The sequence below is a fragment of the Chlorocebus sabaeus genome, chromosome 11 (assembly GCF_047675955.1).
Source record: "Chlorocebus sabaeus isolate Y175 chromosome 11, mChlSab1.0.hap1, whole genome shotgun sequence".
Taxonomy (NCBI): Eukaryota; Metazoa; Chordata; class Mammalia; order Primates; family Cercopithecidae; genus Chlorocebus; species Chlorocebus sabaeus.
Window position 1 is genome coordinate 48,092,582 of NC_132914.1, and position 27,490 is coordinate 48,120,071.

Genomic DNA, 27,490 nt, shown 5'->3' on the forward strand with positions numbered 1-27,490 from the left:
TTTACAAAACATTTACAGCTAGCATCATACTTAATGGTGAAAGTTTTAAGCGCTCTAAAGGTTCCGTTCTAATCACTTGTACTCAACATTGGATAAATGTCCTAACCAATTCAATAAGGTCAAAAAAAGAAATACAAGAAAATGGATTGGAAAGAAAGAAGCAACATGGTTTCTATTTACGACAAAAAGTTTGTCCATGTAAAATCTTCCAAAGAATTTACCAAAGAGGCCAGGAGCAGCATCTCACACCTGTAAACCCAGCACTTTGGGAGGCCAAGGCTGGCAGGTCACTTGAGTCCAGAAGTTCAGGACCAGACTGGCCAATATGATGCAACTCGCTCTCTACCAAAAATACAAAAATTAGCCAGGGCGTGGTGGCACGTGCCTGTAGTCCCACCTACTTGGGAGGCTGACGCAGGAGAATCGCTTGAACCCGGGAGGCAGAGGTTGCAGTGAGCCAAGATCACTCCACTGCACTCCAGCCTGGGCCACAGAGCGACACTCCATCTCAAAAAAAATAAATAAATAAATACAAATAAAATAAAACAAACCAAAAACCATTTATTTACACTAGCAATATACAATTAGAAATTGAAATTTGACCAAGCATGGTGGCTCATGCCTGTAATCCCAGCACTTTGGGAGGCCGAGGCGGGTGAATCACTTGAGGTCAGGAGTTTGAGACCAGCGTGGCCAACATAGTGAAACCCTGTCTCTACTAAAAATACAAAAAATTAGCTGGACATGGTTATGCACACCTGTAATCCCAGCTACTCAGGAGACTGAGGCAAAAGAAACACTTGAACCTGGGAAGTGGAGGTTACAGCAAGCTGAGATTACACCATTGCACTCCAGGCTGGGCAACAAGTGCAAAACTCTCTTCCAAAAAAAAAAAGTAGCCAGGTGTGGTGGTGCATACCTGTAACCTCAGCTACTCAGGAGGCTGAGGTAGGAGAATCGCCTGAACCTGAGAGGCAGAGATTGCAGTGAGCCGAGATTGTGCTACTGCACTCCAGCCTGGGCGACAGAGAGAGACTCCGTCTCAAAAAAAAAAAAAAAAAAAAAGAAAAAGAAATTGAAATTTAATAAAACAGTGTCACAGGAGCCTATGGGTGTCACTTTGCCATCCAGAAACCTCTGCGGCCAGCGAAGCCTCTGCTTGAGTTTTGCTCATGCCCGCTGGGCTCATTCCACCTACTAGGCCCAGCAGGCTGCCCTCAGATCATGATACCAGCCCGAATCCTATGCCTGCCAAGGGTGAGCCAGGCATGGAGCAGAGAGGGGTGTGTGAGCAAACAAGTGCAGGGTTTGGCCACTGTGCACCCCCGCTGTAGCAGCAGAGCAGGCATCTCCAGGTGCTGGCACAAGCACTGGCTCTGGGAGAGGCTGTGGCTGGACCAGACATACCACAAGCGGGTTCTGCTGCAGGCACCAGTGTCCAGATGAGGAAAACTCAGTGGTGCCCAAAAGCTCAGAGATCTGGGCCCTCAGAAGGATCACCACTTTTCATTCACACGGTCCGGGGGCATGTCACAACCGTAGCTCAGTGAGCCAGCTGGGGATGTGTTACAGCTCCTTTAGTTCCCACCGTTTAGTCCCAAGTTCCTACCCTTGTCTAGGAAGAATGAGGTTACATGGGCAACTGAAGGGTGAGCAAGGTGGAGAGGAGCTTTACTGAGTAACAGAACAGCTCTCAGCAGAGAGGATACCTGAAGTGAGTAGCTCCTATCTGCAGTCAAGTCATCCCAATAAGTGTAGAGGAGACTTGAAGTGGGTAGCTGCTATCGGAAGGCAGGTAGGCCTGATGAGTGTAGGCCACTCAAAGTGGATAGCTCCTGTCTTCAGGCAGGTAGTCCCTAGGAGGCTCTGAGTCTGGCTAAGTTTGGGGTTTTTATGGGCTCAAAAGGGAGGAAGTGCATGCTGATTGGTCCATGGGCAGCCCTGGTGGGCCTGGAAAAAGTATCATCTGATTGGCCGAAAGGCATCAAGGAAGCTTTCACTCTGGTCCTGGACTCCACCCTAAACTGGCATTGTGGGTTGAACCTCCTTTTACTTCTCTCTCAATCTCTCTCTCTCTCTCTCTTTTTTTTTTTTTTTTTTTTAGACAAGGTCTTATCCTGTTGCCCAGGCTGGAGTTCAGTGATGCAGTCATAGCTCACTGCAGCCTAGGACTCCTGGGCTCAAGAGATCCTTCCACCTTCACCTCCCAAGTAGCTGGGACTACAGAGAAGTGCTACCATGGTCAACTAATTATTTTGCTTTTTATTTTTATTTTTATTTTTAGAGATGGGATCTCACTATGTTGCTCAAGCTGGTCTGAAACTCCAGGGCTCAAATGATCCTCCCACCTCAGCCTCCTGAGAGCTTGAGATTATAGGCATGAGCCCCTGCACCCAGCAGAACTCTGTTTAAAGATGCACAATTTAAAGGGGCAATCTTCTGGCAGTGGAAGAAACACAGACAGGAAGAAACACCATTTGGCAATTAGGTAGTAAAAAGGGGGAAAAAAGAGAGCTACAATCACCAGGACAGTACGTTATTAGTGTAATGACAGACAAATACATGAGTGGAATAGACTAGAGTGCCTAGAAGAGGACTCACATATATGTGGTCAATTGATTTTTGACAGAGGTGCAAATGCAACTCAGTAGAGAAAGGACAGTCTTTTTAACAAATGGTATTCAAATAATTGAATATCCACAAGCCAGAAGAGAAAAACAAGCTTTTATTAATGTCTTGCACAATATTTCAAAAATTTAGTCAAATGATTCTACAAGCTAAATATAAAATTTAACACTATAAACCTTCTAGAAGAAAACATAGGAGAAAATACTTATGACCTCGGGTTAAGGCAGTGATTTATTTGATATGATAACAAAGTCACAACCAATGAAAATACAACATAAGGCCAGGTGTGGTGGCTCACGCCTGTAATCCTAGCACTTTGGGAGGCCAAGGCAGGTGAATCACCTGAGGTCAGGAGTTGGAGACCAGCCTAGCCAACATGGCGAAACCCCATCTCTACTAAAAATACAAAAATTAGCTGGGCGTGGTGGCAGGCACCTATAATCCCAGCTACTCGGGAGGCTGAGGCAAGAGAATTGCTTGAAGCCGGTGGGGGCAGAGGTTGCAGTGAGCCAAGATCGCACCACTTCTTTTGCCTGGGCAAAAGAACAAAACTCCATCTCAAAAAAAAAAAAAAGAAAAAAAAAGAAAAGAAAAGAAAGTACAACATGATATATTAGATTTCACAAAAACATAAGACTTCTGCAATATGAAAGATACTGTTAAGAAAATGAAAAGTGGGCCAGGCACAGTGGCTGACGCCTGTAATCCCAGCACTTTGGGAAGCCAAGGTGGGTAGATCACCTGGGGTCAGGAGTTTGAGACCAGGCTGACCAACCTACAAACCAACATACCAAAAATACAAAATTAGCCAGTGTGGTGGCACATGCCTGTAATCCCAGCTACTCTGGAGGCTGAGGTAGGAGAATCGCTTGAACCGGGAGGCGGAGGTTGCAGTGAGCCGGGATTGCAACATTGCACTCCAGCCTGGGCAACAAGAGGGAAACTCTGTCTCACAAAAAAAAAAAAGAGAATTAAAAGTCAGGCAAGCAAGGTCACACCTGTAATCCCAACACTTTGGGAGGCCGAGGTGGGTGGATCACAAGGTCAGAAGACTAGCCTGGCCAAGATGGTAAAACCCTGCCTCTATTCAAAACTACAAAAATTAGCCGGATGCAGTGGCAGGCGCCTATAATCCCAGCTACTCGGGAGGCTGAGGGAGAAGAATTATTTGAACCCCAGGGGCGAGGATACAGTGAGCCGAGATTGCGCCACTGCACTCCAGCCTGGGTGACAGAGTGAGACTCCGTCTCAAAAATATATACATACAAAAAACTAAATTAAAAAAATGAAAAGTCAAGTCACAGTCTTGGAGTAAAAATTTACAAATCATATAGCTAATGGGAATACAAATTGGCACAACTATTCTGGAAGAAAACGTGTCAGTGTTTAAAAGAACTTCAGGTACACTTACATTTTAACCCAGCAATCCCATTTCTAGGAATGTACCCTGGAGGTACACCTTCAACCATATGAAAATGCCTACGTATAAGGTTACTTACTGCAGCATTGTTTGTAATTATGAAGTATTGGAAATAACTTAAATGTCCATACATAGGAGAGTGGTTGAATTAACTATGGTATAACTGCACAGTGGATTATTTAAAAGAATAATGAAGGCTGGGTGCAGTGGCTCATGCCTGTAATCCCAGCACTTTGAGAGGCCAAGGCAGGCGGATCACCTGAGGTTACGAGTTTGAGACCAGCCTGGCCAACATGGTGAAACCCCATTTCTACTAAAAATACAAAAATTAGCTGGGCATGGTAGCACACGCCTGTAATCCCAGCTGCTTGGGAAGCTGAAACACAAGAATCGCTCGAACCTGGGAGGCGGAGGTTGCAGTGTGCAGAGATCGCACCACTGCACTCCAGCCTGGGTGACAGACCGGGATTCCATCTCAAAAAAAGAAAACAAAACAAAAAGTATAAAGATCTCTGTGAACTGATATAATCTCCAAGACACACAGTAAGTAAAAAAAAAAAAAAAAGTAAAGCACAGCCAGGTGCGGTGGCTCCCGCCTGTAATCCAGCACTTTGGGAGGCCGAGGCGGGCAGATCACAAGGTCAGGAGATCAAGACCATCCTGGCTAACACGGTGAAACCCCGTCTGTACTAAAAATACAAAAAATTATCAGGGTGTGGTGGCGGGTGCCTGTAGTCCCAGCTACTCGGGGGACTGAGGCAGGAGAATGGTGTGAACCCAGGAGGCGGAGCTTGCAGTGAGCCGAGATCGCGCCACTGCAGTCCAGCCTGGGTGACAGAGCAAGACTCCACCTCAAAAAAAAAAAAAAAAAAAAAAAAGAAAAGTAAAGAAAAGAAAAGGAAAGAAAATTAGCCGGGCATAGTGGAGCACGCCTGTCATCCCAGCTGCTTAGGAGGCTGAGGCAGGAGAATCGCTTGAACCTGGGAGGTGGAGGTTGTGGTGAGCCAAGATCACGCCATTGCACTCCAGTCTGGGCAACCACAGCGAAACTCCATCTCAAAAAAAAAAAAAAAAAGTAAAGCACAAAAGAATGTATCTATTGTATGTTACCCTTCATGTAAGAAAAAATGAGATATGAAAAACTCTGCACGAATCTACTCATTTGTGCAAAATAAATACAAGAAGGATAAGCCAGAGGCTAGAGAGATTGATTACATATAGGGTGTAGGTGGGGAAAAGGTGGAAAGAAAAGAGGAATGAAAATAGGGTAGCAAAGATAAGAAAGGAGTGACATTTTTCTGCATATAGTTCTGACTTTTAGCAGCACAGTAATGTTTCACATACCTTTCATATACTCAATAATAAACTGTTAAAGCCAACCTGTGTTTGGGCTGACCCAAAATGGAATACGAATACTAACAACTGAAATTAATTGTATACAAATGAATAACATAACTTCACTTAGAAGAAAATAAATAGGTGGCAACTTTGAAAACAGTATATTGAGTGGACAATGTAAGGTTAAATATAAAACAATAGGACGTAAATGCAGTACTACTTAGTAAATGTGCTTCTTATATGCTTATGTATTAGTAATTCTGAAATTACATTATATGTGTACTGGAAATCAACTAATAAATATGTTGTTGTTTTTTTTTTTTTTGAGACAGAGTCTGGCTCTGTCGCCCAGGCTGGAGTGCAGTGGCCGGATCTCAGCTCACTGCAAGCTCCACCTCCCGGGTTTACGCCATTCTCCTGCCTCAGCCTCCCGAGTAGCTGGGACTACAGGCGCCCGCCACATCGCCCGGCTACTTTTTTGTATTTTTTTTTAGTAGAGACGGGGTTTCAATGTGTTAGCCAGGATGGTCTCGATCTCCTGACCTTGTGATCCGCCCATCTCGGCCTCCCAAAGTGCTGGGATTACAGGCTTGAGCCACCGCGCCCGGCCAATATGTTGTATATAATAAGAACTGGTGTTGGCCGGGTGTGGTGGCTCACATCTGTAATCCCTGCACTTTAGGAGACTGAGGCTGGTGGATCACCTGAGGTCAGGAGTTCAAGACCAGCCTGGCCAACATGATGAAACCCTGCCTCTACTAAAAATACAAAAAAAAAAAAAAAAAAAAAAAAAATTTGCTGGGCATGCTGGTGCGCGCCTGTAATCCTAGCTACTCAGGAGGCTGAGGCAGGAGGATCGCTTGAACCTGGGAAGTGGAGGTTGCAGTGAGCCGAGATCACTCCACTGCACTCCACCCTAGGCGACAGAGTAAGACTCCGTCTAAAAAACAAGAACTGGTGTCATGGGATCTTTGAGGTGTCACTTTTCTGGCCAGAAACCTCTGTGGCCAACTTTTGCCCAAGTTTTACTCAGGCCCACTGGGCTCATTTCGCCCATTCAGCAATGTAGGCTGCACTCAGCTCATGCTACTGGCTTGGATCCCATGCCTGCCAAGGGTGAGCCAGGTGTGGAGTGGTGAGGGGTATGTGAGCAAGTGAGCATGGAGCCCGGCCACTGTGCACAGCCCTAGGCATGCTATCTGCAGCAGAGTGGGCATCTCCAGGCACAGGCACGGGCGCCGGCTCCCTGTGAGGCTGCAGCTGGACCAGGCATACTGCAAGCAGCTTCCACAGCTAGCACTGGGCAATGTGGTGGCACCCAGAAGCTTGGAGACACCAGGAACCACAGAGCCCCAAAGAGGGAGTCACAGCCCTGACTTAGGGAGTTCCAAGGTCTGGGCTCCCTGAAGGGTCACAGCTTTTCTCTGTTTCTCTCTTCTTTCCTTCTCTCTACTCTCCTTCTCATCACCTGCAACATGGTGAGCAAGGGGCGTGTTTCAGCCCTGTTTGTGTTACGGCTCTTTCAGTCCCACCATTTGGCAGGTCCCAAGTTCTTGTCTTGCATTCAGAAAGAATGAGCTATGCAGACAAGTGGAGGGTGAGCAAGGTGAAGAGGGGCTTTATTGAGTGACAGAACAGCTCAGAGGAGACTCTCAGTGGGTAGCTCCTCTCCACAGGTAGCTCATCCCAATGAATGTCCGGCTCTCCACAGAGAGGAGACTCACAGTGGCTAGCAGTGGGCCAAGGTTGCACCACTGCACTCCAGCCTGGGCAACAGAGCGAGATTCCATTGCAAAAAAATAAATAAATAAATAGATTAGTTAATTAATTAAATATAATGAAGAGATGGAAAGATATCCTATGTAAATGGAAACCAAAAAAGAACAGGAGCAGCTATACTTATATAACAGAACATAAACTTTAAGTCAAAAACTAATAGAGCCAGGCAGGATTACATGCTTGTAATCTTGGAACTTTGGGAGGCCAAGGTGGGAAGATCACTTGAGGACAGGAGTTCGAGACCAGCTTGGGCAATATTGCAAGACCCTGTCTCTAGAAAAAATTAGCCAGCGCCAGGCACGGTGGCTCAAGCCTGTAATCCCAGCACTTTGGGAGGCCGAGACGGGCGGATCACGAGGTCAGGAGATCGAGACCATCCTGGCTAACACAGTGAAACCCCGTCTCTACTAAAAAATACAAAAAACTAGCCAGGCGTGGCGGCGGGCACCTGTAGTCCCAGCTACTCGGGAGGCTGAGGCAGGAGAATGGCGTGAACCCGGGAGGCGGAGCTTGCAGTGAGCTGAGATGCGGCCACTGTACTCCAGCCTAGGTGGCAGAACGAGACTCCGTCTCACAAACAAACAAACAAAAAATTAGCCAGCATGGTGGCTTGCACCTGTAGTCCGAGCTACTGAAGGGGCTGAGGTGGGAGAATCACTTGAGCCCAGGAAGTTGAGGCTCCTGATGAGCCATGATCGTGCCACTGCACTCCAGCGTGGCTGACAAGGAGAAAACCATCCAGGTCAAAGGGCACCAAATTTGAGGCAAACAGAAATCAAGTATCCCCTTCTGAGTAGCGAGTGAGGGAAGAAGTGCTTGGAAAGTTGGTGATTTGGGGTTAGTCCCTAAAAACCACTTTAGGGTTTCTCTGCTCTGCCCACCCTCTGGAGAAGGTGGACACTGGTCAGTTAACAGATGACATGTTACTTGATGAGCAGTCACTTGATGCCCATGGCTTTGGTTTTAAAGACACATACACATATTATGCCACTGCACTCCAGCCTGGGCAACAAGAGCAAAACTCCATCTCAAAAAAAAAAAAAAAGACACATACGCTTGTCTACACATGCTTAGAGATACGAGTGGGCTGGTCAACTTAAGAATGTTATTGGCAGAGGGGGTATTGGGGTTATTTTCTAGGGGGGATAGCATCTCACTTTAGTATGCCTTTTAATATATATATATATATATTTTTAAAGCAAATACAGCCAGGCACAGTGGCTCATACCTGTAATCTCAGCACTTTGGGAGGCTGAAGTGAGAAGATCACTTGAGGCCAGGAGTTCAAGACCAGCCTGGCCAACATGGTGGAACCCTTTCTCTACTAAAAATACAAAAATTAGCCGAGTGTGGTGGCTCACACCTGTAATCCCAGCTATGCAGGAGGCTGAGGCAGGAGAATTGCTTGAACCCAGGAGGCAGAGGTTGTAGTGAGCTGAGATTGTACCACTGCACTCCAGCCTGGGCAACAGAGCGAGACTCTGTCTCGAAATAAATAAATAAGTTAATAGCAAAATAGAAGTTTAGATTTTAATAAAATTTGTAGGGTTTCCAAGTAATTTTTACAGAATTTACTTGTTTGCTTCAACTGTCTCCTTCTACCTCGGCTCTTGAAGGAGATGAGGACAGGCCTGGATTTAAAATACTTGTAATTTTGTATCCTGATCTCCCTTTGATCTCTTTCTTTTGCTGAGGAGTTATTTTTTTCTTTTATAGTAAGAAACAAGACTGGGCATGGTGGCTCATGCCTGTAATCCCAGAACTATGAATGGCCAAGGCTGGTGGAACTCAAGACCAGCCTGGACGACATGGAGAAACCCTGTCTCTACCAAAAATACAAAAAGGAAAACAACGACAACAACGAAACAAAAAACAATCGCCCCCAGTGTGGTGGCGTGTGCCTGTGATCCCAGCTACTCGCTACTCTGGAGGGTAAGGCAGGAGGATCGCTTGAGCCTGGGAGGTGATGGCTGCAGTGACCTGAGATTGCAGCCACTGCACACCAGCTTGGGTGACAGAGCAAGACTCCATCTCAAAAAAACAAAACAAAAAAAAAGAAACAAAAGAGAGAAAGAAAAGAAATGGCTGGGAGCAGTGGCTCATGCCTGCAAACTGTAATCCCAGCACTTTGGAAGGCCAAAGCGGGTGGATCATGAGGTCAGGAGTCTGAGACCAACCTGGCCAGCGTGGTGAAATCCCGTCTCTACTAAAAACACAAAAATTAGCTAGGCGTGGTGGCATGCAGCTATAGTCCCAGCAACTCATGAGGCTGAGGCAGAAGAATCGCTGGAACCTGGGAGGCAGAAGTTGCAGCGAGCCAAGATCGCATCACTGCACTCCAGCCTGGGCAACAGAGTGAGACTTTGTCTCAAAAAAAAAAAAAGAAAAAAAAGAAACAAACAAACAAATAAACTCCACCTTTATCCCTACATTCCCCCTACTGGTCTGTGGTTGTTTTTATGTTGGCTGCAGCAGGCTGGCTGTGGTTTTTCTCTTGCCATGAAAACTTCTAATTACCATGTACAGTATGTTCAAAGTCAGGTAACTCCTCATGGTAAGCAAACTATGTAACTGCCCAGAGCAGCACTTATAAACCAGCCTAATGTAAAAAAGAAAGAAATAGACCGGGCACGGTGGCTCACACTTGTAATCCTAGCACTTCGGGAGGCCGAGGCAGGTGGATTGCCTGAGCTCAGGAGTTCGAGACCATCCTGGGCAACATGGTGAAACCTCGTCTCTACTAAAATACAAAAAGTTAGCCAGGTGTGGCGGCGTGCGCCTGTATTCCCAGCTACTCGGGAGGCTTAGGCAAGAGAATTGCTTGAACCCGGGATGCGGAGGTTGCAGTGAGTCGAGATCATGCCACTGCATTCCAGCCTGGGCGACAAGTGAGACTCTGTCTCAAAAAGAAAGAAAGAAAGAAAGAAAGAAAGAAAGAAAGAAAGAAAGAAAGAAAGAAAGAAAGAAAGAAATCCTAAGATTTATGGAGGCCAGGTGTGGGGGTGCACATCTGGAATCCCTGCATTTTGAGAAGCTGAGGTGAAAAGGTTACTTGAGGCCAAGAGTTCAAGACCAGCCTGGGCAACATAGGAGACCCTGTCTCTACAAAAATTCAATAAAAAATTAACTGGGTGTGGTAGTCCTAGATGCTTGGAAAGCTGAGGCTGGAGGATCCCTTGAGCCCAGGAGTCCAAGGTTTCATTGAGCTATTATTGCACCACTGCACTTTAGCCTGGGTGACAGAGCCAGACCATGTCTCTAAACAAAAATAAATAAATAAACTAAAACATGTATGGAGCCACAACAGACCCTGAATATCCAAAGCAATCTTGAGTAAAAAGAACAAAGCAGGAGGCATCACTGTACCTGATTTCAAAATCTAATACAAAGCCATAATAATCAAAACAGCATGGTACTAGCATAAAAGCAGATACATTAGACCAATGGAACAGAGTAGAGGGCCCAGAAATAAATTCAAACACTTCAGTCAATTGATTTTCAGCAAAGATGCCAAAAATGTGGAAAGGAGAGTCTCTTCAATAAATGGTGTTAGAAAAATTGGATATCCACATACAGAAGAATGAAATTAGACCCTCAACTTACACCATATACAAAAATCTACTTAAAATGGATTGGATTTTTTTTTTTTTTTTTTTTTTTGAGACTGAGTCTTGCTCTATTGCCCAGGCCAGAGTGCATTGGTGCGATCTCGGCTCACTGCAACCTCTGCCTCCCAGGTTCAAGTGATTCTCCTGCCTCAGCCTCCCAAGTAACTGGGATTACAAGTGCCTGCCACTATGCCCAGTTAATTTTTGTATTTTTAGTAGAGATGGGGGTTTCACCATGTTGGCTAGGCTGGTCTCGACCTCCTGACCTCAGGTGATCCACCCACCTTGGCCTCCCAAAGTGCTGGGATTACAGGCATGAGCCACCATGCCCAGCCTGGATTAGATTTAAACATAAAATGTGAAATTATGGCTGGGCACTGTGGCTCACACCTGTAATCCCAGCACTTTAGGAGGCCGAGGTGGGGGATCACAAGGTCAGCAATTCAAGACCTGGCCAACATGGTGAAATGTCTGGCCAACATGGTGAAACCTCATCTCTACTAAAAATACAAAAATTAGCCGGGCGTGGTTGTGCGCACCTGTAGTCTCAGCTACTCAGGAGGCTGAGGCAGGAGAATTGCTTGAACCCGGGAGGCAGAGGTTGCAGCGAGCTGAGATTGCGCCACAGCACTCCAGCCTGGGTGACAGAGTGAGACTCTGTCTCAAAATAAATAAATTAATTAATTAAAAAGGTGAAATTATAAAACTATTAGAAGGAAACGGGGGAAAAGTTCCATGACATTTTTCTAGACAATGATTTTTGTGGCCGGGTGCGGTGGCTCACGCCTGTAATCCCAGCACTTTGGGAGGCCAAGGCAGGTGGATCATGAGGTCAGGAGATCAAGACCATCCTGGCTAACACGATGAAACCCTGTCTGTACTAAAAATACAAAAAATTAGCCGGGCGTAGTGGCGGGCGCCTGTAGTCCTAGCTACTCAGGAGGCTGAGACAGGAGAATGGCATGAATCCAGGAGGCAGAGTTTGCAGTGAGCTGAGATTGCGCCATTGCACTCCAGCCTGGGTGATAGAGCGAGACTCCGTCTCAAAAACAAAAACAAAAACAAAAAGACAATGATTTTTGTATATGGTTCCAAAAGTACAGGCAACAAAAGCAAAAATAGGCAAATGGTGTTACATCAAACTAAAAGGCTTCTTCATGATTTCACTCATATGTGGAATCTAAAGAAGTCAAACTTGCCAGACACAGTGGCTCACGCCTGTAATCCCAGCACTTTGGAGGCTGAGGCGGGCTGATCACAAGGTCAGGAGATTGAGACCATCCTGACTAACATGGTGAAACCCCGTCTCTACCAAAAATACAAAAAATTAGCCAGGCATGGTGGTGGGCGCCTGTAGTCCCAGCTACTCAGGAGGCTGAGGCAGGAGAATGGTGTGAACCCGGGAGGCGGAGCTGCAGTGAGCCGAGATCACAGCACTGCACTCCAGTCTGGGCGACAGAATGAGACTCCATCTCAAAAAAAAAAAAAGAAGTCAAACTCATAGAAGCAGAAAGTGTTGAATGGTGGTTAGCAGAGGCTGGGGATGGGCAGATTGTGGAGATGTTAGTCAAAGGACACATTTTTTTCAGTTAGACAGGAGAAATAAATTCAAGAGATTATTATACATCATGATAACTATAGTTAATAACAATACATTGTATACTTGAAGATTGCTGAGAGTAGATTTTAAGTGTTCTCATCACAAAAAGAAATGCGAGGTGGCTGGGCATGGTGGCTCATGCTTACAATCCCAGCACTTTGGGAGGCCAAGGTGGGTGGATCACCTGAGGTCAGGAGATCAAGATCAGCCTCACCAACATGGTGAAACCCTGTCTCTACTAAAAATACAACAATTAGCCAGGCGTGGTGGCGCCCACCTGTAATCCCAGCTACTAGGGAGGCAGGATAATCGCTTGAACCTGGGAGGTAGAGGTTGCAGTGTACAACAGTGTGTGTCAATCACATGAACTCAGAATGAAGCAAAAGAAGCCAGACATTAATGAATACATATCATATGATTCCATTTATCAGGCAAAGCTGACCTACAGTGTTAACAGTCACAATAGTGGTTGTTTTGTGACGAACCAGAGGCTTCTGTGATTCTTTGAGATAATTCTTTGAGGTTCTCACTTTGAATTTTAAGTTAACAAAAAGAATTCAACTAGGCCCATGTAGTGGCTCACGCCTGTAATCCCAGCACTTTGGAAGGCTGAGGCAGGTCACCTGCGTTTGGGAGTTTGAGACCAGCTTGGCCAACATTGTAAAACCTTCTTTGCTAAAAATACAAAAATTAGCCAGGCATGGTGGTGCGTGCCTATAATCCCAGCTACTTGGGAGGCTGAGGCAGGAGAATAGCTTGAACCCGGTGGGGGAGTGGAGGTGGGGCTGGGGGTGGGGGGAGGTTGCAGTGAACCGAGATTGCACCACTGCACTCCAGCCTGGGCAGCAGAATGAGACTCTGCCTCAAAAAAAAAAAAAAAAAAAAAAAAAAAATTCAACTTATGATTTCAGCCCAGATGGATATTGGAAAAAACTTTCAGTTTGTGTTCTATTCTATTTTTTTCTATTCAGCAAAAACGGTTATCAACTCATCAACACAGAAGACTTCCATGATCAGACCAAATGTGGGGTCGGAGGAGCAGATTCTCCCCACCACCAAGCAGGTAACCATTTCTGCAATGGACATCAGGTGGGTGTCCTTTATTTCAATTTGGACACTATCTACCTAGATATAGTGTCAGATGCCATAGGTCGAAGCCTCAGTCCCCAGAATTGCCCTCCACTCAGACACCAGTCACAAGTCCAGGCCTCCAGAACTTCTGATCAATCAATTTCAAGTTGGGGTTCCTAAATCCCCCTCTTTTGGTTTGATTAATTTGCTGGAGCAGCTCACAGAACTGGTTTATTGAAGAGATGCATAGGGCAAGGTATTGTGGAAGAGGAATGGAGCTTCTGAAGCAGCTACAGTGTCTCCGGTATATACCTGGGGTTCATCGTCTCTTGCCAGGAAAATTTAGGACACGAAAACACACTAGGAGTTTAGGAGTGGACGTTTAATAGGCAGAAGAGAAAGAAAAACAGCACTCTCAATAAAGAGAGGGAGGTCTTCCCAGAGGAAAAGACCGGCTGGTGGTGGATGTGCTAGATTTTACAGTCTGGCTTGAGGAGCTGGCGTATGGGGCTCACAGATTGGTTCAATCAGATACGATATTTACATAGCGCATATGGAAGGCTGGTTGCTCCTCCCTAATATTACTATGCAAGTGAACTCTCCTTGGCCAGCACCACCTTGTCTGCTCCTTACTGTACACAAGGCTGGCAGAGAAGGAAAGATGGAACCGCCCTCTTGAACATGTCTAGTCCCTAGTTTCTGCCGGCATTCACCCCCTTGCTGGTCTGTGTCTGCAGCTCGACTTCACAGGCTGCTCTTTGTTAGAAAATGATTTGGGGCTGCTTTTCATTAAAAAGAAAAACCTTACCAAGGACTCCCATACCCTTACTATCTGCCCAAGTGGTTTCTTCTTAACTCGTATATCACTTTCATATTCTCCCTGGGAACACCACTCTTCAAGAACCTCCACGTGTTCAACTCTCTGTAAGCTCTCCAAACCCTGTCCTTTTGGCTTTGTATGGAGGTTTGATTACATAGGCAAAGTTGATTAAACCATTGGCCATAGATAAGCAGCTTGACCTTCAGTGGCTTTCCCCAACCCTGAAGGTTGGGGGGTGGGGTTGAAAGTCCCAACCCTCTAATCAGGCCTTTGACTTTCTAATGACCAGTCCCATCCTGAAGCTATCTGTCAATCATTAGCATACAAAAAGACATCACTTTGGAGATTCCAAAGATTTTAATAATTGTTATATTTCACAATATCCCAATGGAATAACAGGGTCAAGATTTATCCTCTCAGCCGGGCGCAGTGGCTCACACCTGTAAGCCCAGTACTTTGGGAGGCAGAGGCGGGTGGATCGCCTGAAGTCAGGAGTTCGAGACTAGCCTGGGCAACACAGTCAAACACTGTCTCTACTAAAAATACAAAATTTAGCCAGGCAGGTGGCACGCGCCCGTAATCTCAGCTACTTGGGAGACTGAGGCAGGAGAACCGCTTGAACCTGGGAGGTGGAGGTTGCGGTGAGCTGAGATTGCGCCATTGCACTCCAGCGTGGGCAACAAGGGCGAAACTCCATCTCAAAAAAAAAAAAGATGTATCTTCTCATCCAAAACAACTAAGTGACAGTTGACAGTTACCTAAAAGGATTAATGAGAACAATTCACAGACCTCACGTGGTGGGGGGCAATAGTTTCTCCCTAGAAAAAATTAATTTCTTAAAATTCAGTGCCTGGGCACAGTGGCTCACGCCTGTAATCCTAGCACTTTGGGAGGTCGAAGCGAGCAGATCACTTGAGATCAGGAGTTTGAGACCAGCCTGGCCAACATGGAGAAACCCCATTTCTACCAAAAATACAAAAATTAGCTGGGCGTGGCGCATGCCTGAAGTCACAGCTACTTGGAAGGCTGAGGTGGGAGGATCACTCGGGCCTAGGAGGCGCAGGTTGCCGTGACCCGAGATTGCTCCACTACACTCCAGCCTGGGCAACGGCAGAGGGAGACTCTGTCGTTTAAAAAAAAAAAAAAAAAATTCAGGTGTGAAGGCTCACGCCTGTGATCTCAGCACTTTGGGAGGCTGAGGTGGGAGGAATGCTTGAGTTCAAGAGTTTAAGACTAGCTTGAGGGCCGGGCGCGGTGGCTCAAGCCTGTAATCCCAGCACTTTGGGAGGCCGAGGCGGGTGGATCACGAGGTCAGGAGATCGAGACCATCCTGGCTAACACAGTGAAACCCCGTCTCTACTAAAAATACAAAAAACTAGCCGGGCGAGGTGGCGGGCGCCTGTAGTCCCAGCTACTCGGAGGCTGAGGCAGGAGAATGGCGTAAAACCCGGGAGGCGGAGCTTGCAGTGAGCCGAGATCGCGCCACTGCACTCCAGCCTGGGTGACACAGCGAGACTCTGTCTCAAAAAAAAAAAAAAAAAAAAAAAAAAGACTAGCTTGAGCAAAATAACAAGACCTTATCTCTACTAAAAATAAAAAAATAGGCTGGGCACTGTGGCTCACTCCTGTAATCCCAGCACTTTGGGAGGTTGAGGTGGGTGGATCACCTGAGGTTGGGAGTTCAAGACCAGCCTGACCCACATGGAGAAACCCCGTCTCTACTAAAAATACAAAAATTAGCTGGGTTGGTGGTGCATGCCTGTAATCCCAGCTACTTGGGAGGCTGAGGTAGGAGAATCACTTGAACCCGGGAGGCAGAGGTTGTGGTGAGCCGAGATTGCGCCATTGAACTCCAGCCTGGGCAGAAAGAGCAAAACGCCATCTCAAAAAAAGAAACTTCCTTGGGCCAGATGGTTTTGCAGGTAAATTCTACCCAACTGGCGAGTTAATATACTCCTGAGATAGAAGAGTGAAGCTGTATTGCTGGCCTTCTCAGATGAAAGCAAACTACTTTTGGTGGGCCTTACAGATAGATTCGAAGAAATAATCATTTGCCAGATCATAGCGGCATACCAGGAACCAGGGGATGTGTTAATTTGTTCAAGCAATGAAACCACATCTGGTACAGAAGCTATGACTGGAGTTAGTACCTAGTTAAGCTTACAATAATCCACTGTCGTTCTCCAAAATCCATCTGTATTCTTTACAGGCCAAACAGGAAGGCTGAATGAGGATATGGTTGAAATCATCACTAAGGCACCTTGGAAGTCCTTAGTGATGGCACTAATTCCTCCAGGAATGGGATATTTGTTTTGTTTTTACTGTTTTCCTAAGTAGAGGCACTAGTGGCTCCTATTTGGCCTTTCCCACTATAGTAGCCCTCATTCCACTGGTAAGGGAGCCAGTGTGGGGATTCTGCCATCTGCTGAGTATGTATGTATATTCCAATTGTACATTTTGGAACTTGTGAAATAACCACAGGATGAGTGTGTGGGATGACCCACACACTGGGTTCACAGTGAGATGGGCCTGAGCTAAAGCTCTTTTGATTAATGGGTAGACCACAATAACATTTTGGATCTCCTAAAATTAATGTCAGCTCAGAGCCAGTGTCCAGCAGTCCCCCAAAAGGTCTGATTATTTCCTTTTTCCCAATGCACACTCTGATACAGGGTCATAGGTCCCCTTGGGGAAGGTCAGGAGAAAAAGTAATAGTATAAAGGTAGGGACCTTCTTCAAGGAACTTGAGGTCCTGTTCACTCAAGGAGCTCTGAGTCTGTCAACTGGCTCAAGTCTGAGAATTGACTGATGGACTGGGACTCTGTTTTCATGATTCAGATATTTATGTTCATTCAATCTAGGAATTTTCTACTTGTTTAGATTAAGTAAGAATTTAGTAGGCTTCCTATCCATTTCTGGGAACACTATGATCAACTAGCCAATGCCATAGGTCAGTATGAGTCAGACTATTTTGATTGCTGCTTTGATGCTGCTGTCCATTACAGGAATCATATCCACCTTGCCTTTGATGGTTGGGTGCCACCACTGGGTCCCAGTTAGGTTTACAAATTCAGTGACTACAATTCCCACTGTTAAGGTCTGAACTGTAGAGAAGAGTGATCATAGAGCTCTTCAAAGATGCTGGGGCTTCCTTCACTGTATTTTTTTCTCATACTATTGGTGAAAGCCAGCACAGTGGCTCATGTCTATGATCCCAGCATTTTGGGAGGCTGAGGCAGCCACCACACCTGGCTAATTGTTGTATGTTTTGTAGAAGCAGGGTCTCACCATGTTGCCCAGGCTGGTCTCAAACTCCTTAGCTCAAGCAGTCCTCCCACTTTGGACTCCCAAAGTGCTAGGATTACAGCCATGAGCTACCATGCCCTGCCTCTTTTTTTTTTTTTTTTTTTTTTTTTTTTTTTTGAGATGGAGTCTTGCTCCGTCACCCGGGTTGGAGTGTAGTGGTGCAATTGCGGCTCACTGCAAGCTCCGCCTCCCAGGTTCAAGCAATTTTCCTGCCTCAGCCTCCCAAGTAGCTGGGATTACAGCTACTTGGGAGCTGTAATCACACCTGGCAGATTTTGTACAGCTACTTGGGAGCTGTAACCACACCTGGCAGATTTTTGTATTTTTAGTAGAGACGGGATTTCACCATGTTGGCCAGGCTGGTCTCAAACTCCTGACCTCAGGTGGTCTGATCCACCCTTGTCGGCCTCCCAAAGTGCTGGGATTACAGGCATGAGCCACCACGCCTGGCCTTATTTTATTTTTGTATTTTATTTTTTATTTTTATACATATTTTTTGATACGGAGTCTTGCTCTGTCACCTAGGATGGAGTGTAGTGGTACAATCTTGGCTCACTGAAACCTCTGCCTCCTGGGCTGGGAGGCAGAGAGCTGGGATTACAGGCCTGGGCCACCGCACCTGGCCTGGTAGTTTATTTTTAAAATTGAACATTTACTACCTTTAGACTTAGCCATTCCAAGCTTAGGTATTTATTCTGGAGAAATGAAAGCATATATCTGTATAATGCCTTGTACATGAATGTTTCTAGCAGCTTATTTGTAATAACCCCAAACCAGAAACAGAAAAACACTCAACAATAAAACGGAATCAACTATTCATATATGTAAAAGTGTGGATGAATCTCAAAATAATGCTAAGTGAAAGACGTGAGGCAGAAGAAAGTAGATACTGTATGGCTCCACTTAAATAAAATCTAAAATATGCAAATTAATATACAGTGACAGGAGCACATCGGTGGTTAGTTGGGGATTGAAGTGGGAGGCGGGGAACAGCTTGAGGAAGGGGCATGAGGAAACTTTTGGGGGAAATGGGTAAATTCATCATGTTGATGTGGTGAAGTTTTCACAGGGGTGTTTTTTTTTTTTTTGAGATGGAGTCTTGCTCTGTTGCCCAGGCTGCAGTCCTGTGGCAGGATCTAGGCTCCCTGCAAACTCCACCTTCCCGGGTTCACGGCATTCTCCTGCCTCAGCCTCCCAAGTAGCTGGGACTACAGGAGCCCGCCACCAGGCACTGCTAATTTTTTTTATTTTTAGTGGAGACGGGGGTTTTCACTGTGTTAGCAGGATGGTCTTGATCTCCTGACCTCGTGATCTGCCCGCCTCCGCCTCCCAGAGTGCTGGGATTACAGGCGTGAGCCACCGCGCCCGGCCGGTTTCACAGGTATTTATGTATATCAGTACTTTTTTTTTTTTTTTTTTAGACGGAGTCTCGCTCTGCTCCCAGGCTGGAGAACAATGGCGCGGTCTTGGCTCACTGCAACCTCCGCCTCCTGAGTTTAAGCAATTCTCCTACCTCAGCCTCCCGAGTAGCTGGGACTACAGGCGTCTGCCACCACGCCCGGCTAATTTTGTTTTTGGTAGTTTTAGTAGAGACGGGGTTTCACCATGTTAGCCAAAATGGTCTCGATCTCCTGAGCTCGTAATCTGCCTGCCTCAGCCTCCCAAAATTCTAGGATTACAGGCGTGAGCCACCGCGCCCAGCCTGTATCAATACTTGTATACTTTTTTTTTTTTTTTTTTTTTTTTTTTTTGTGAGACAGAGTCCCACCCTTTCGCCCAGGCTGGAGTGCAGTGGCACAATCTTGGCTTACTGCAAGCTCTGCCTCCCGGGTTCACACCATTCTCCTACCTCAGCCCCTGGGACTACAGGCGCCCACCACCATGCCTGGCTAATTTTTTTTGTATTTTTTAGTAGAGACGGGGTTTCACTGTGTTATCCAAGATGGTCTCGATCTCCTGACCTCCTGATCCGCCCGCCTCGGTCTCCCAAAGTGCTCGGATTACATCCGTGAGCCACGCGCCCGGCTCAATACTTGCATGCTTTTAAAATGTACATTTTGGCTGGGCGAGGTGGCTCACCTCTGTAATCCTAGCACTTTGCGACTCCGAGGTGGGCAGATCACCTGAGGTCAGGAGTTCAAGACCAGCCTGGCCAACATGGTAAAACCTTCACCTTCAACATGGTGAAACCCTGTCTCTACTAAAATACAAAACTTAGTCGGGCATGATGGCGAGTGCCTGTAGTCTCAGCTACTCAGGAGGCTGAGGCAGGAGAATTGCTTGAGCATTCGGGACCATGCAGCTCACAAAGTTGCAGTGAGCTGACCTGGGGTCATTGCACTCCAGCCTGGGCCACAGAGCCAGACTCTTATCTCAAAAACAAAAACAGGCCGGGCGCGGTGGCTCAAGCCTGTAATCCCAGCACTTTGGGAGGCCGAGACGGGCGGATCACGAGGTCAGGAGATCGAGACCATCCTGGCTAACACAGTGAAACCCCGTCTCTACTAAAAAATACAAAAAACTAGCCGGGCGAGGTGGTGGGCACCTGTAGTCCCAGCTACTCGGGAGGCTGAGGCAGGAGAATGGCGTAAACCCGGGAGGCGGAGCTTGCAGCGAGCTGAGATCTGGCCACTGCACTCCAGTCTGGGCGACAGAGTGAGACTCCGTCTCAAAAACAAAAACAAATGTATATTTTAGGCCAGGCATGGTGGCTCAATCCTGTAATCTTAGCACTCTGGGAGGCTGAGGCAGGCAGATTGCTTTAGCTCAGAGTCCAAGACCAGCCTGGGCAATATGGTGAACCCCCATTTCTACAAAAAATACAAAAATTAACCGGCGCGGTGATGTGTGTGCCTGTAGTTTCAGCTACTTGGGAGGCTGAAGTGGGAGGGTGGCTTGAGCCCTGAAGGCAGAAGTTGCATACATTTTATTATATGCTAACTGTACCTCAATAAAGCTGTTAAAAGAAAACACTAGCCGGGGGAGGTGGCTGCGCCTGTAGTCCCAGCTACTCGGGAGGCTGAGGCAAGAGAATGGCGTAAACCCGGGCGGCGGAGCTTGCAGTGTTCTCAAAAAAAAAAAAAAAAAAAGAAAAAAAAAAAGAGAAAACACTGTTATTGTTGCTAGTTGCCAGAAGTTGGAACAGGAGAGAGTGGAGAGTGTGTGGAGAGTGGGAACTTATCGATATTTAGCACTCTTTTTTTCTGTGAGGCGGAGTCTTGCTCTGTCACCTAGGCTGGAGTGCATTGGCATGATCTTGGCTCACTGCAACCTCCACCTTTCTGGCTCAAGTGATTCTCTTGCCTCAGCCTCCGGAGTAGCTGGGACTACAGGCAGGAGCCACCATACCAAGCTAATCTTTTGTATTTTTAGTAGAGACAGGGTTTCACTATATTGGCCAGGTTGGTCTTGAAATCCTGAGCTCAACTGATCCGCCTGCCTCTGCCTCCCAAGATGCTAGGATTACAGGCGTGAGCTACCGCACCTGGCCAAGCTCTCTGTGTTTTTTTGTTTTGTTTTGTTTTTTGTTTTTTAAAGAATATATAAAATGGGCCGGGCATGGTGTCTCACACCTATAATCTCAGCACTTTGGGAGGGGGGCGGATCACGAGGTCAGGAGATCAAGACCATCCTGGCTAACATGGTAAAACCCTGTCTCTACTAAAAATACAAAAAGAATTAGCCAGGCGTGGTAGCCGGTGCCCATAGTCCCAGTTACTTGGGAGGCTGAGGCAGGAGAATCACTTGAACCCAGGAGGTGGAGGTTGTAGTAAGCCGAGATGGTGACATTGCACTCCAGCCTGGGGGACAGAGCAAGACTCGGTCTCAAAGAAAAAAAAATAATAATAATAATTATTTTATATATATATATATATATATATATAAGTTGGGTGGGGTGGTGCAGGCCTGTAATCTCAGCTACTTGGGAGGCCGAGGCAGGAGAATCATTTTAACCTAGGAGATAGAGGTTGCAGTGAGCCGAGATCGCGCCACTGCACTCAGCCTGAACAACAGCATGAGAGTCTGTCTCAGGAAAAAAAAAAAAAAAAAATCGATCAATCTATCTGTCTATCTATCTATCTATCAATCAGTCATCTATCTATCATCTATCTGTCTATGGAGAGAGAGAGACAGGGGTCTCACTATGTTGCCCAGACTGGTCTTGAACTCCAAGGCCCAAGCAATCCTCCTGTCTTGGCCTCCAAATTGCTGGGATTATAGGAGTGAGCCACTGTGCCTGGCTAACACTCCATTTTTTTTTTTTTTTTTTTTTTTTTTTTTTTTTGAGATAGAGTCTCCCTCTGTCACCAGGCTGGAAAGTAGTGGCACAATCCATAGCTCACTGTAACCTCGAATTCCTGGTCTCAAGGGACCCTCCGGAGTAGCTGGGACTGCAAGTGCATACCACCACCTCCTGGCTAATTTTTAAATTTTTTGTAGAGACAGGGTCTTGCTTTGTTGCCTGGGATGGTCTCAAACTCCTGGCCTCAAGTGAGCCTCTCACTATGACCTCCTAAAGTGCTGGGATTACAGGCATGAGCCATTGTGACCACTTTAGCTTTCCTTAAACATAGGAAAGAACTCCCCCTTAATCAATTTCATCAAACATGACTGATTTTTGTTTGTTTGTTTGTTTTTGAGACAGGGTCTCGCTCTGTCACCCATGCTGAGTGGGGTGTAGTAATGCAAGCATGGTGCTCAGTGCAGTCTCCTGGGTTCAGGGAATCCTCTGGCCTCAGCCTCCCAAGGAGCTGGGACTACAGACTGGAGCCACCATGCCTGGCTAGTTTTTTTATTTTTAGTAGACAGGAGGTCTCCTTATGTTGGCCAAGCTGGTCTAGAACTCCTGGGCTCAAGAGATCCTCCTGCCTTGGCCTCCCAAAGAGTTGGGATTACAGGCATGAGTCGCTGTGCCTGGCCTGACTTTGTTGTGCTTCAAGAGAATAAAACGCAGCATAACCTTAATTGTTTGGGGGTCTATTCGATTCCTATGTTATTTATTTATTTATTTTTCTAAAAATATAGATTGGGTCTCTCTATATTGATCAGGCTGGTCTCTTAACTCCTGACCTCAAGGGATCCTCCCATCTCAGCCTCCCAAAGTGTTGGGATTACAGGCATAAGCCACCGCACCCGGCTGACATTATTTAAACACTCTTCTTATTGTCCTTGAATGTCTCCTAATTTCTCCTTGAAGTGTACAGGGAAAATAAAAGAAGCTAGAATTCAAAGCAATCTAAATTCTATCTGGTTAATAGCTGTTTGATAAAACCTCCACAGGGAACAAATGAAAACTTTTTTTTTTTTTTTTGAGACAGAGTTTCGTTCTTGTTGCCCAGACTTGAGTGCAATGGTGCATTCTCAGCTCACCACAACCTCCGCCTCCTGGGTTCAAGTGATTCTCCTACCTCAGCCTCCCGAGTACCTGGGATTACAGGCATGTGCATTCACGCTCAGCTAACTTTTTGTATTTTTAGTAGAGATGGGTTTTTCCATGTTGGTCAGGCTGATCTTGAACTGACCTCAGGCAATCTGCCCACCTTGGCCTCCCAAAGTGCTGGGATTACAGGCATGGGCCACCACGCCTGCCTTGATTTATTTCTTAAATGGCTTTATTAAACCTGATATAAAGAGATTAATGTCAAATTGGAGCTTGTTATATCCACAGTCGGTGTCAGGTGAAATTGTCATTTGAAGTCAAAGCAACCCTAAATACAGTCAAATATCATGAAAGTGATTTCTTAAATAAACAAAAATGTACTCGGTCACAGAAAGTTTGAAAAGAAAATTGCAGTTTGTAAACTTCAGATTCACTACCTACCTCTCTTGCTCGATGGAGCTGTGCGTGCTCAATCTTAGAGATGATATCCTTTACTGAGAATGGGATCTCAAGGTTAGGGAGCACCAAAGGACTAAGGACATTTTGGGGCTCTCTTCTCATGATGGTGGAATCCTTGATGTATTTTTCTGATTCGGGGTCATCGTCTATCTCATTTTTCATTTTGAAAAACATTTCGAAGATGTGGGTGATTTCCTTTTATTTCTTCTTTTTCACAGAATCTACGAAAATGCTAATAAAGATATCCAGTAGGAAGCTAGGAGAGGTCTTTCCTGCTCCCAGAAGTTGTGGCATACTCTGCTGCTAATTGGTGGCTACCGTGATATTCCAGTCCTGTTGATGTCACAATAGACCCATTGTGACATTATCATTGATCAAACATGTAAAGAGTGCTTACTATGTGCAGAGAACTGGTCATTCTATATGCTGCCACGGTAGAAGAGTGAAGGGGGGAAGGAGGGTAGGAAATAATAGACAATAGAAATGCTAAAATAAACAGAAGATATAGCCCTGCTTAAATAACCTTAAAATCTAGATATGTTGGCTGGGCACAGTGGCTCACGCCTGTAATCCCAGCACTTTGGGAGGCCGAGGCAGGCGGATCACCAGAGATCAGAGTTCGAGACCAGCCTGACCGACATGGAGAAACTCCTGTCTCTACTAAAAAACAAAATACAAAATCAGCCAGGCGAGGTGGCGCATGCCTGTAGTCCCAGCTACTCAGGAGGCTGAGGCAGGAGAATGACTTGAACCTGGGAGGCAGAGGTTGTGGTGAGCCAAGATTGTGTCATTGCACTCCAGCCTGGGCAACAAGAGTGAAACTGTCTCAGGGAGGAAAAAAAAAAAAAAAATCTAGGTGCGTCAAATATCACTGTAATGGAATAAGGGTTACAACTACTTCCTCAGCTGCCCCTTAACTTTTCCTAGACATGTAGTAACTTGGATGATATCATTTGGATGAAGTAACTTGGATGATATTATTTGGATGAGGATCACACTCTTTGCACTGCTTACTCTTTATTCTTTTCTTTTTTTTTTTTCGAGACAGAGTCTCACTTTATTACCCAGGCTGGAGTACAGTGGCATGATCTCGGTTCACTGCAACCTCTGCCTCCCAGATTCAAGAGATTCTTGTGCCTCAGCTTCCCAGATTCTCAGATTCCTCAGCTGGAATTACAGGCACGCGCCACCACACCTGGCTAATTTTTGTTTAATATTTGCTTTAGATATTTTTTAAATTAAAAAAAGCATCAGAGAAGGTCGAAGTCCTCTTTGATGTCTCCCAACCCCCGGTTCCTTCCTTCCCCACTGTCCCATTCCAGATGAAATGACAATCATGAATTTTACATATTTGAGTCTACTTTTACATAGTTTTACTACAAGTGTATATATATATTTTTTCTTTCTTTCTTTCTTTTTTTTTTGAGACAGAGTCTCACTCTGTTGTCCAGGCTGGAGTGTAGTAGCGCAATCTCAGCTCACTGCAACCTCTGCCTCCCAGGTTCAAGTGATTCTCCTACCTCAGCCTCCTGTGTAGCTGGGATTAGAGGCATGCGCCACCACACCTGGCTAATTTTTTTTTTTTTAATGTGAGATGGAGTCTCGCCTGTGGCCCAGGCTGGAGTGCAGTGGCACAATCTCGGCTCACTGCAAGCTCTGCCTCCTGGGTTCACGCCATTCTCCTGCCTCAGCCTCCCGAGTAGCTGGGACTACAGGTGCCCACCACTATGCCTGGCTAATTTTTTTTGTATTTTTTAGTAGAGATGGGTTTTCACCGTGTTAGTCAGGATGGTCTCGATCTCCTGACCTTGTGATCCGCCCGCCTCAGCCTCCCAAAGTGCTGGGATTACAGGCGTGAGCCACTGTGCCCAGCCTATACCTGGCTAATTTTTTATATTTTTGGTAGAGATGGGGTTTCACTGTGTTGGCCAGGCTGGTCTCAAACTCCTCAAGTGATCCACTCACCTCAGCCTCCTAAAGTTTAGTTGTCAGCTAAATTAATTTTGCATTATTGCTTTCTCTCTCACTTGCATCTTTTATGCAGCATGGAATTCATCAATCAGCAACTAGACATGAAGGCTTTTCTTTGAGACAGAATCTCACTCTGTTGCCCAGGCTGGAGTGCAGTGTCACGATCAAGGCTCACTACAAGCTCCGCTTCCCTGGTTCACGCCATTCTCCTGCCTCAGCCTCCCACGTATCTGGGATTACAGGCGCCCGGCTAATTGTTTGTATTTTTAGTAGAGACGGGGTTTCACCGTGTTAGCCAGGCTCGTCTTGATCTCCTGACCTCGTGATCTACCCTCTTCAGCCTCCCAAAGTGCTGGGATTACAGGCATGAGCCACCACACCCGACCATGAAGGCTTCTTAAAGTCAATTTTTAAATCCTGCTTCCCTTTCAATTCGACAAGCGTTTGTTGAAACACTATGCAGCTTACATTATCTTACACTGAAGAATATATGATAGGGTTCCTGTAAAGAAACTAAAACAAAAAAGAAAAAGCAAAGATTTAAGATAGAATATAATAATCAAGTGCTAATAAGGGACACGAGGAAGAGATCTGTAGGAGCAGAGTCTTTGAGAAAACCTTATGGAGAGAGAAGATTGATTGACAAATGGAGGCAATCCAGATAGGGACTACACCTTGAGCCATGGCTTTGAAGGTGAGTGCTAATGAGTTTGCACCTCAGGGGGAAAGTAAGGAGATTGGTTTAATCACTGAGATAACCTAACAGGAGTTTACGGAGAACCAGATTAGGGTGGGTCTGAGATAACAGCTATCAGCAATTTGGTGGTGGAATTAATGTGGTACCTGAGGAGATTCCATTTGCGGCAAAGCAAGGAAGATTTCATGAGATCAGAATGGCAAAGTCTTGAAATCAAGTTTGGTGAAAATGAGACCTTTACTTTAGGAAGATTTTTAAAATAATATAATGGAAAAATCCATTGGAAAAGATCAAGACATGATTATTTCATATTTATTTATTTATTTATTTATTATTATTTTTTAGAGACAGAGTTGCACTCTGTCACCCAGGCTTGAGTGCAGTGCCGTGATCTTGGCTCACTGCAACCTCTGCCTCCTGGGTTCTAGCAATTCTCCTGCTTCAGCCTCCCACGTAGCTGGGACTACAGGCACACACTGCCATGCCTGGCTGATTTTTTGTATTTTACTAGAGATGGGGTTTCACCGTGTTGCCCAGGCTGGTCTCAAACTCCTGACCTAAGGCAATCCACCCGCCTTGGCCTCCCAAAGTGCTAGGATTACAGGCATGAGCCACGGCGCCCGGCCAATTTTTATTCATTACCATTATGATTATTATTTTCGAGACAGAGTCTCACTCAGTTGTCCAGGCTGGAGTGCAGTGGCGCAATGTCGGTTCACTGTTATCTCTGCCTCCTGGGTTCAAGCAATTCTGCCTCAGCCTCCAGAGTAGCCGGGATTACAGGTGTACACCATCACACCCGGCTAATTTTTGTATTTTTAGTAGAGACGGGGTTTTACCATGTTGGCCAGGCTGGTCTTGAACTCCTGACCTCAAGTGATCTGTCCGCCTCAGCCTTCCAAAGTGCTGGGATTGTAGGTGTGAGCCACCCCTCCCAGCCAATACATGATTATTTCAAAAGATGAGTGTTTGAACTAGGACGTAGAAGTGGGAGTGGTAAGGGAGGGACATATTGCTAAAGATAAGGAATTTGGACCATCTAACAAATATTATAGATAATTTTAAAAATTTGTTTTTATTGTATTTCGTTTGAATTAATGGCAGAATATCAAAGAAGAGACTATACAGATTAAGCCTTGTTACTAGTATATTAAGTGGAGATATGGGTAACTAATTCAAATGAGCCCAGGGCAAAGTTCTTTAAAGGTGTGTCAAAGGGAAACCCAACCTCCTAGAGGGCTCCTTCAACTGTAAAATGGGGATGATAATAATATTTATTGCATAGAATTGTTTTAAGATCAATTAACATAAAATGCTCAGTATAGTGCCAAGCACAATGTAAGCATTTAATATACAGTAGCTGCTATTAACGTATTTACTACTATCATAGCTTTTTATAGCTTTTTTTTTTCT

The 27,490-nt window shown here is 45.7% G+C and overlaps 1 protein-coding gene across 1 annotated transcript in view; it reads right to left on the reverse strand.

The window, feature by feature from the left end:
- FAM186A (family with sequence similarity 186 member A) overlaps positions 1-23,583 on the reverse strand; it is a 75,517-nt gene extending 51,934 nt beyond the window's left edge. Inside the window, exon 1 of the mRNA XM_073021335.1 lies at positions 23,392-23,583. Within this exon, the coding sequence (XP_072877436.1) occupies positions 23,392-23,583 (192 nt within the window). The remainder of the gene's footprint in view (positions 1-23,391) is intronic.
- Positions 23,584-27,490: the final 3,907 nt, after the last annotated feature.